The sequence below is a fragment of the Toxotes jaculatrix genome, chromosome 14, assembly GCF_017976425.1.
Source record: "Toxotes jaculatrix isolate fToxJac2 chromosome 14, fToxJac2.pri, whole genome shotgun sequence".
NCBI classification, from domain to species: Eukaryota; Metazoa; Chordata; class Actinopteri; family Toxotidae; genus Toxotes; species Toxotes jaculatrix.
In genome coordinates, this window is record NC_054407.1 from 16,388,986 (window position 1) to 16,400,041 (window position 11,056).

The 11,056-nt window shown below is 42.3% G+C and overlaps 1 protein-coding gene across 3 annotated transcripts in view; it reads left to right on the forward strand.

The window, feature by feature from the left end:
• The window catches only part of agap3 (ArfGAP with GTPase domain, ankyrin repeat and PH domain 3), a 112,138-nt gene extending 101,938 nt beyond the window's left edge, over nt 1–10,200 (forward strand). For all 3 annotated transcript variants that reach the window (XM_041054506.1, XM_041054507.1, XM_041054505.1), the window contains exons 17-18: nt 6,165–6,420; nt 7,022–10,200. In XM_041054506.1, the coding sequence (XP_040910440.1) occupies nt 6,165–6,420; nt 7,022–7,246 (481 nt within the window). In that variant the 3' untranslated portion in view covers nt 7,247–10,200. The remainder of the gene's footprint in view (nt 1–6,164; nt 6,421–7,021) is intronic.
• Nucleotides 10,201–11,056: the final 856 nt, after the last annotated feature.

The window sequence follows — 11,056 nt, forward strand, 5'->3', positions numbered from 1 at the left end:
GAAAGATGCCTCATAAGATACTGGTACTAAAGGCATCAAATGCATGAATCATATCGACCAGGCTGCAGTTAAATCTGTGGTAATAAATTTGTTGAAGCGCTACATTGTGGCTGATCGCTGCAGTCAGCATATTGGAGGGGAGTTGTTCTTTTAATTAGCACATGGGAGTCATTGTGTTTTGCACGTCACTTCTAATTGCTTGGCATGTCCGTGATAGAAAACACCACAGACTATTTTGACGGATACTGTGGGGGAGGTCCAACGCCTAACTTTACCCTTATCTTCTACTAGCACACACACAGTAAAACACACACACACACACACACATACACAGACACCAGTTCTCATTTGGGGGAGATGTCCTGGAGCGTGGACGGATGTGGACGGCTATCCCTCACTGACGCGGTCCTCTCACTGTCACCCTCTGTAGGCTCCGCGCCGCCCTCGGCCACAGGCAGGTAATAGCTCTGATGAGAGCCCTCCACTTTGTTTCAGAAATAATTTGCCACTCCTGCCGCCTGCAGGGGCTGCGTGGTAATAAAAATGAATCACACCGCTAACCTCTCCAAACCTGGCCTCGCTGCCTGTTTTTAACCCCTTGTGCTCCGGTGGTGGCACCTTGGCTCATCCTCCCAAGATGTTTGTAGCATTTGCAACAACAGTGCTGAGGCCATAAGACTCCTGTTTTAGGATTTGTCCAGTGGCCTGTGCCCTTTATGTTAGTCCCCAAAACACAGAGCAAAGCTTCCAGGCTACTCACAGGTCAGGAGTGCTGGAACGCCAACTCTCACAAGAGCTTTTAGAATAGCCGGCCTTGCCAGGAGCCCTGGTGGAGGAAGAGTAATTAATTAAGACAAATGAATGACTGGGTCTTCCCATGTCCTCCCTCTCTCTCTCTCTCTCTCTCTCTCTCTCTCTCTCTCTCTCTCTCTCTCTCTCTCTCTCTCTCTCTCTCTCTAAATGAAACCCACAGGTCAGTAATTAGCCCTGTGTGGGAGAAGTGGTACCACAGCCACTAATTGCCCACATGCCACCGGGTTTCAGAGCCAGGTAGATGCAGAGGAAGGACTGATTCATTACGGCGCACTCCACTTAACCGTGCAGTTTAGTTTCAATATTGTTAGCATTACAAAATCATTACGGAAAAGTTCTTGCCCGATGACGTGAAATAAAAAAGGATCCAAGGGTGCTTCTTTATGTGAGCGAGATTTTGAAATGTGAAGATACGGGAAGCAGGCGGCATACATAAGCAGGGCATGTGTTATCGCCCCCTCAGCTTTGTATGTGAGGCGAGGGTTCAGCAGGGGTTAACAGCATGAGCATTTAAAGGTATTAGTTTTGCTGGCACAAAAACACAGCCACTCCATCATGAGGAGTCTGACAACCTCATTAATGTCACAATATATTCAACTCGTCCCTCTGCCTGCCTACGGCACCCAGATGCTCTCCTGCTGGCCTCTCTATAGAGCTCAACACAACAACCTTTTGAGTTCTGGTCATCTGTTCAGGCTGCATTCTGAAAGCAAGAAAAGTGGCATCTCTTCCACTTGTAGAAATATTTGTCTTAATTCTTTTACAGACGTTATTTTCAGAGCAGAGCATACCATGTCAACACTGTACCCGCTGGACCATAGGGGGCCTTATTTAGCACTTTCTTGCTGCAGCGTTTACTGTGTTGCTCCTTCATTTCTCGCCCTTAGCAACCTTTGATGCTTTGGGGCCCAGCTTTCTTTCCCTGTTGTGTGCGCTTTTTTTCATCTCTGTCGTTTCCCTCTCAGCCCCCTCTCCGTCTTTCTGCTGCTGTCCCTCTTCCTCACTCCCTGTCTCTTCCCTCCCCTCAGTTTGTGGAAGTGAAGCTGCTGGCTGCATGGGAATCGGTCCCATACAAGTTGCCCACCCCCCACTGTGAGGTCTGTTCAGGCAGCTCAAACCCTCAAACCCCCCCCCAACCCTTCAACACCACCATTTCTCCCCTTCAGTGCGTCTATTTGATGTGTCCGCAGTGAATTTGGATGCTCAGGGAAGAGTAGGAGGAGCCCTAGAAGCTTTGATTGTCTAGGAGGACTCAGTATGTGTTTGAAAGATGGGCTGGTGGTGGGACGGACATCCTCCTCTTCCTATGGACCAATGCACCTTTATTGCAGGCGGTCATATTGGTCATTCTGTGGCTACTCCACCGCTGGCTCCACCCCCTCCGTCTCAGTTTCCCTTCCTATAAATTCCCATTTGCCTTTGTCTTTCAGGCTTGACTAATTATCCTTGTTTGTACCTCTTTATTTGAATTCAGTCATGTGTTCTTGACTCCGTGGGCTGGGTTTAGGAGAATCATTCCGCCATTTGCCACTTAATTAAGTCAGGGTCAGGATCCATTGCTCAACGGAGAGCTGAAGGGACAGAGCTCTAATAGAATTATAAAAGAGGCCTTTCTCTACTGTTAAGGCTGCCTTTATCTAGGTGGGCTCTGCATAGGCAAATGAAAGGGGACACCAGGAATCCCATTTCCACTTCAGACTCAATAAGCATTTTGATGTTTTCCCAAGATTTCTTTCAAGTAAAACACAATGAAAGAAAGTTAAACAAAGATGATCAGCTGTGAGATAACTCTGACTGATGGAGGAAGCTTGTGGCGAAGCAAACACCGCTTGTTTTTAGTTGAAAGAGACACAGGCATTTTTATTGGGGACTCTGAGCTCCCCTCTGTCCCCTAAGCAACAGAGAAATTTAGAACAAGTATGTGCTCAGGCCAGGGTGGTGTCTGGTGCCCATGCCTGTATATGTGCGTATATAAGGGTAACCATCAGTTCAATTTCCTTAATATCCCCCCATGCTGTGAAAATTCACCCTCCTTTCCCTCTCCGCCTCCCCTCCCCACTCTGACCAGGCGTTTTGACATGCTAAATCTGCTGATTTTATTTTTCTTCCTCCTGTGGTGAGGAAGTGTCCTTTTCAAGGGTCTCAGTTTTCCCCCCTGACTGTCTAAACCCTACCTCTGTTTGGATTGTTTTTCTATTTCAAACAAAAGACAGAGAAGGGATTACCATTTCACTTCCTTTCACACTCTTTCTTTCAAGTGGCAGCAGCTGGGGAATTTTTAAAAACCACTGCTTTTTTTTTTTTTTTTTTTTTTTAAGTGGACCGTTCAAAAAGAACTGTGGTTGAATTTAGAGCTCAGCATCAGCAGTGAGTGAGGCCTTTTCCTGCAGGTCTTCAGGGCTGGTTTTGTAGCGGAGGCTAACAAAGTGTCCTCAGGGCTCCTTTCTGAGATGTTGACGTCTTCTTAATGGCTCTCCTCAGCCTTTTTGTTTCACATCTTGGTGCTAACTTTCTGCCTCATTTAGCTCATATCAATTCACTGGGCTCTACAGATTCAGCATCTCATTCATGGTCTAGCTTTCTGAAACAAACTTTTGCACAACAGCTCTCACAGATTGTTTTTAAGCATGCTTAAATTTTGTTGTAGATTTTCCCTTGAGGATTACTTCATTGGTTATAGAGTTTTCAGACATACTTTATCCACTTTGGCAATAAAAAGAGACACTTGTTTTCAAAGAGTCCACCGGAAATAAGAGGGGAGGGCAGGACAGCCCCTTCCTGCTCTGAGCAGTCCGCTGGTTCTAAGGCCAATTGATTTGCTAACAGGCTTGTCCACACATAATAACTGAGTAGGGATTGATGGAGGCCTTACACCATAAAACTCTGAGCCACTGCAATTGCCTGCCATTAGAGATGTATTGTTGTTCACACAATACCCTCACCCTTAAGAAAAGATTTGCTTATGGCATAAAGCAGGGTAAAGAACTTTCTCCTCCACATTTTCTTCCAGGTCATATCAAAAACGTACCTGTATGCTTATAGAAATAATAGCTTTAAGACAATTTTAAGTTGTGGTTAATGGTTTATGAGCTTCCAGTTGTGTTTTGCAGTTAATCGGTTTGTGCTTGAGTGCTAATAAAAGCTTGCCCCTTTTCCGTTGCATCCTTAACTCCTGTAGTTAGGGCCGGTGCCAGACTCCTCTGTGCAAGACGAACTGCTCTGTGAAGTGAGTCTGGCAGCTGACATATGAGTCTGAAAATGGTTGCTGTCTGTGGTAAGTTGGCAGCCCTGACACCTAGCCGCCAAGGTCGTAATCAAGGAGAGTGACTAATGCTGAACTGGTTGCAACTGTTAAAACGGCTGCTGTAATTGAAAGTGAGCTATCTGGGGGATAAACTTAAAGGGCACTTTCACCAAAATAACAAAATATTTTCTTACAAACCTCTGGTGGTGTCCTTGCAGATGGCTTTGGTTTTAGTCTCTCTTTTTTGAAATATAAGTGTGAGATTTCTGCCCTTGCTTCAACCCCACTTTTCAGTAGAAAGTGTTTTCAGATAGGTCTGAGGACTATCTAGAGTAACCAGGATTTTTTTTTAAAGGAGAAGGCAGGCAGTCTTCTGTCTTCTTTTCTTATTATCAACAAATCCCATGAAGAGGCTAACAATGAGTTGGTCCTACTGACAAGTATTGTCTGTGTTGCCTGATATAGCTTATTTCTCTGTCAGAGACCTTCATTGTCCAAAAACTATTAAAAACACATCAGTGAGTCACACTGTTGTAATGGGTGACATGTTGCTTCATTATGATGAACAAGGGCACGTTAGTTTATTTTGAGTCAATCCCACATACAGCTGTAAATTCACTAGTGCATCAAATGTGTATCAATCCACAACTGAGGGTAGTCCCAGACAAAATGTCTTTTTACTCTTATTGTAGTAATATGTCATTTTAAAAAAAATTACTAACAACTAAACTTCCAACCAGAACCAATGGGTTTGAGGTTGGTTGGTTTTGGTCTTTTCATGGAATTTGGGCAAATGAAAAACATAGAAAAATACCAGTCTTATCCTTTAAGTGTAATTTTTCACCATAAGTAAAATTTTATTCTCCTCCATTTTATTGAAGTGAAAACAAAAATCACAAATATGAATAGTTCAAAATGCAGGCAAAGAAAACCAAATGCATATACTAAATAAAAATACTACTTTTGTAATTTGGGTGAACCAACACTTTAATACATGATGATAAACAGAACAGTTCCGTTGCTCTTCTGCAAGGCTGATTTAGTACTGTTTGAGTTTGTTTTTGCTGTGATCGTGATGAAATAGAATTGAAGTGAATTGGATTGTCAGTTAGTACTTGCTGCTGAGTCTCAGCCCGTTGATAGAAAGTCCCACGAGAGCCTTGTCACTCTAGCTAGCGTCGCTTTCTTAACTTATCCGTACAAACCTTCTTCTTTCTGTCACTCACCCACAAATCCAAACAACAGTCTCTTTCTGCTCCCCTTATCACACCCGCTGACAGGGTCACGGGGTTAGTGCCACACTGGGCATGCTCAGTCATTCACATATTGATATTGATTTTTTTTTTCTTTCTTATTTGGACAGTTTGTATGTGGGCAGAGAATGAAACGGGGGTCAAGATGGAGAGCAATAGATAGAATTCTGCCTGGCGATAGAGGATGGAGTCTTCCCTCAGTCTCTATTCTCTGCTGCAGGCTGGAGTGAAGGAGCCCCACATCCCACCGTCCCTCTCTGGCTGCCATTCAGCCCCATCGATCTGACTCAGGGCCCAGCCACCCCAAGGGAGACTGGGGCTCGGAGACACACTGCCTCTTTTGTGGAGGGGATCCATCGGTTCAGACTGACAGCCGACAGCGCTGATAAAAAAATATGTCCCCCTCCTTCCTGTATTGTCCGCAGCAGACATGCTGTTCAAGATGTGTAACCTTTAGAAAGCTGGCCAGGCTCTAACCGTCTTGCTGTCGGCTGTAATCACTAGAAAGTGGAATATTGCCCAAAGCGTCACACCCTTTGGCATTCTCTCATCTCTCCAGCCTATCTCACTCTATTATTTCCCCCTGTGATAGTAGAGGCTAGTGGCTTTTCTGCGCTCTAATAATTTAGAAATGTCACTTTACACCAGTGAGTCTCTTAGGCCAATTACTGTAATATTTCCCTTGTGTGTCTACATTCTTCCTTTTGTAAGTGTTTCTGCCTTTAAATCGCTGCCTCTGAATTATGAGATATGCATTAAAAGTTCTTTAACTTAGGTGCTAAATTGCACATAGCATTTTCATCATGTTTCACCCTGCCTGACCCGTAGCGTCCCTGTCATTTCCGTCTCTCCAGGGAGGAGAAGGAGCGCTGGATCCGAGCCAAGTATGAGCAGAAGCTGTTCCTGGTGGGGCTGCCCCAGTCCGACGTGCCCCTGGGGCAGCAGCTGCTTCGGGCAGTGGTAGAGGATGACCTGAGGTTGGTGGTGGTGCTGTTGGCCCACGGCACCAAGGAGGAGGTTAACGAGACCTACGGGGATGGAGACGGACGCACCGCTCTGCACCTATCCTGCGCCATGGCAAATGTGGTCATCACACAGCTGCTTATCTGGGTGAGTAGCCTCCTCTGACTCTGAGGGGAACAGTCAGAGATGGATGAACATGGTTATTGTTTGCATTTAGTGTGGTTATAGATCCAAGTCATAAAAGAGTCTAAAAACTTTTTAATAAACTTACAAAAATAGCTGCCAAAGACATTTGTTGCTGTTTTCCTTATAATTAGCACCAGATTTCGTAGATCTTTCCACCAAACTTCCAATCAAATTATTAAGAAATTACAGACTCATAAAATATAGCATTTCCATTTAATCGACAGTCTTAATACTGTTTCAAACATCTCTAAGCTGCCACAATTAAAATTCTTGTATAGAAATACTGAAACCTTTGTTTGAGACATAATTGGTTAAAGAAAAAAAGTGTGTAAAGTAATGGAGAAGACATCTAGGATATTTCTATGTTATGTTTTGGTTGGGCTATAAAAACCAAAGGTTTGAATATTTCACAGATTTAAGTATCATATATACTGTAGTCTGAATGCAGTGTTGGCACAAGCAGATGCAGACTGTACTGAATATGTGAATACTGTCTGGTAAAAAAGTATTTGAAAAATCTTTCTGATCTACATTTTACGGCCATTTTCATTTTCTCCTATAGTACGGTGTGGACGTGAAGAGTCGGGATGCTCGTGGCCAGACAACGCTGTCCTACGCTCGGCGAGCTGGCAGCCAGGAGTGTGCCGACATCTTGCTTCAGCACGGTTGCCCCAACGATACAAGCACCCTGACCTCGGTGCCCACGCCCAACATGAGCCGCCGCAACCCCAACATCAACAATAACAACGCCCAGTGTGAGCTCAACCGCAGTATCAGCATCATGTAGGAGCCAGAGAGCAGCCGTAGAAAGACAGAAAAACAACCCTGCACCCACTCCCGTCTCTTCCCAGTACTTCCTCCTTTGTTCGACACTGTGTAACCCAGAATCAGTACCAATGGAGAGATGTCAGGAGTGATGGACTCATTGTTGATATTCCACTACGCTGAAAAAGTGGGTGTGGGGGGTTCGGACATTGTACATTGTTTGTTTTATATTATTATTGTTATTTTTTAATTGTTTTTTTTGTTTTTTTTTAGTTAAATACATTCAATCTTGGTCTGAAATGATCACGAATCAGCTTTAAGCTTTATGTTTTCTAAGCGTCAACCAAACAAATGACTTACTTTGGCATTCATACCTACCCTACGAAAAGCATTTCCTTAATGCTTGAACATTTCCTTTTATGTCTTCCCCTTCTGCAACATGAACTGATTTTATAATGAGCGTGAATGAGAAACTTCCTTCAGATTTTCAAGCCTAGGCATAATAACATAAAACTGTGAGGAATAGTTTGAGAAGTGACAAAACACTGATGTGGGAAAGAAACTAAATCTTCCATGATATCAATAGCTGTTACAGCTTTAGTAATGATGCATGTCTTCAACACAGCTATCAAACTCTTGACATAGTATTCATATACAAAGGCAAAGCAATTATAGTTGAAGAGTCCAAATGATTTAGATACTTAATTCACAGGAAAATGGGTTCGGATCATCATAAAGGAGTTGATTGCAGAATTCCTATGGGGTGAAAGTGAGTCATTTCCTTCGCCACCCTTATCATGATCCTCCGGTAAAAATGTCCATGACTATGAAGGAATTAAGGGGCATAATGTTTTATGACCATTGAGCCACATGGCTTTGTAAGCGTGCCTCTTCAATCAGAATTCATTCAAATTCAAGAGTTTGATTGAAACAGTGAAATTGTACCATTATGATGTCTTTGTTGGAGTAATTTTCCGATTGACTAGATTGTGTTGATAATTGTTTGACATAGATTCACACAATTTCATACCATAAGCGTACTGGAATATCCATTCACCTTCCGTGGCCAAAGGCTGTAAAATTGGTACTCTCGAGTGCATTTCCTCTATTGTTGCTGTGAAATACATATATGGTACTGTGTGTGTACGTCCGTACATACTGTACGATACGTGTGTGCTTATGTCTTTGTCTGTGACTGTGTGCAGCAGAGAGCGACTGGGCTTTTCTGTTCATAAACAGTGGAGAAAGGACACTGGAGACAAGAGAAACACCTACAGTGAAGATTTGGGAACATAACTGTGTTTTAATGTACAGACCTCTGTAAAAAGTAGTTCTTGTTCCTTCACCTTCTTCCTTATAAGAACAGTTTGAACTTACTATGACTTTTAGAGTCCATAAGAAAAAAACACTTTCTTTTTCCTTAACCCTATGTGCCCTCCCCCATCCCGAGAACCTGTCAGCCTAAAAGCAGGGAGTTACTAAAATGCATACAAGTGACTGAAATGAGAGTGACATTTAGGGATTAGAATAAGCAAGGAGGCTCATAGAGGGAAGTATAATTAGTTTGACTCTCATTGCATTAATACAAATGTACAGTGTTCACAGACATGATAAGCCCATTCATTTAGTACATAGGATTTAGGCAAGAGATTAATTCAGGTGGAGTTGGAGCAATGTCTATAGTGTATTTTCATTTATTCAACTGCCATTGCTGCCAAGGTTTTAAACCATCTTGATTTTATGGGTTTACAAAGGCAGGATGTATGTTTACAGAGCAAGTTATCAAGTTGGTACCTTAAATACCCTTTTCTTGTTGCTTTACAGTGTTTTTTTTGTTTGTTTGTTTTTTTTCGATAGGAAGTTAAAACAGATTTGTAAATCCAGGAGAAAGCTAAATGTTAAAAGAAAAGTTGGACATTTTGGGAAATATGCTTATTCACTTTCTTTCCTAGAGTTAGATGAGAAGATTGATACCGCTCTTATGTCTGTATGTTCAGTGCGGAACTGGAGGCAGGAGGCAATTAGCCTAGCCCAGCAAACTGTAAGTCTGGCACAGCAAAACAGCCTCCCCTCTAAAAACACAAATTGTTATTTTTTTCACATTTCTCTTTTTAAAAGCATTAAGCAAACAATCTTATTAATTTGTTAGTTTTAGAGGAACATAGATAAGCATTTCCCTATGCTTCCAGCCTTTATTCTAGTTAAGCTAAGCCAAACCACCTCCTGGCTCTGGCTCTGTACTTAACGGACAGATATGAAAACGGTGTGTAACTTCTCGTCTAACTCTCCGATAGAAAGCAAATAAGCATATTTCCCTAAATGTTAAGACATCACACAAACAACCACAAACTCAACTGATACCTTTGAATTTACCTGTACTGTGCTCTGGTACTGGCCTTATTTCTGATCTCTACTTGACCAACTTATATAAAGTACATTTCAGTGTACGAAGAGATTACTGAGAGGAGTTTAATGTGTAGTGATTACTGAACCTTTATTTACATACTGTAGATGCTGAAAAAAACACTAAACTGCCTGTTTTCCCCCAAAACACAACATGAAGTGTACATATTAACAATAATGCTTTTATCTGAAGACAAGCTCCTCCTAGAGAAACAAACTGAACTGGTTTTTGGTCCTCTTGACCCATGAACCATATTTTGATATGTTGTTTTTGTTTCTCATTAGGCATATTTTTAAGGTACTTTTATTTGGTCTCAACATTAACCGACCATCTTTGGTACTTGTGTATAATGATGTACATTTGACATATTTATAATGCAGTATGTAAATATCTTTTTTGTTCCATTTTGTTTTTGTTCAAGTTAATTTTCCTATTGTAATTCCTTTACGTTCAGAACGTGAAACAAAGCAAAAGCTAAAGAGTAACTTGTTGTATGCTTGGATGCTTGGCTGACTGTTGACCTATTAATAAACACTCAAATAAAATGATGTAGCCTTCCCTGGATTTAGGGAAATTGATGCATTTGTTTTGTGTATGTGTTCATTTATCATCCATCACATCCCTGTCACCTCTGTACCTGACCTACGGAAGCCTAGCAGAGAAGGTGAGACTCTCTTTCAAATTCAAAGTTTCACAATCATTTCAACAAGTACTGCCATTTCATGTTCTCCCCTTTTGCATGTTCCATCTCTAAACCTCATGGAGAAATTCAACCTCGCTGGACCAGATTCAGTCCTGTTCATGTGACCCAGAGAACTTAACCAGGCCTGTCATGAGGTAAGTAAAGCAACCTCTCCACTTCCTGCTTGTGGGACCCCCAACAGTTACTAAAAGAGGATTAAGATAAAGACCCAGGCTTAGTGTCAGGCAGTACAACACTGTGGGGAAAAGTGAAAGGTCCCAGTGTTCAAGGAGGAGTCAAGCCCTTACTAATCCACTTCTTATTTCCTGCTAATCTTGTCTCAGCATATCTTCATTCCCTTCCTCTCTCTGTTGGCCTGCATTGTTTGTCCTTTATTACCAGGTTTCTCTTTAGTTTTTCCTCTTCCTCCCTTGGCCCTGGCTTGACATCGAGCCACAATGCACAGAGTCACGCTTAAAGGCTCTGAAAACCTTTCAGTCAGCTTTGTGCTATGAGCAGTTGGGTCCTGCAGGAACACTCCTCTGTCAAAGTTAGAACAGCTGAGGTAAATTTGCATTAGAGATTTGTGTATTTCTTTTAGTCTCTGTGCTCTTCTGACTGATATTTAAGTTGTTGGTTCTCAGTCAGAAAAAGGTAATATCACAACATTTGAAGCCACGTTTCAGGAACTTTAATCCTGTAATAACTGTTTGGTTTTTTTTGGCCACTTGGGACAATGGAAACAA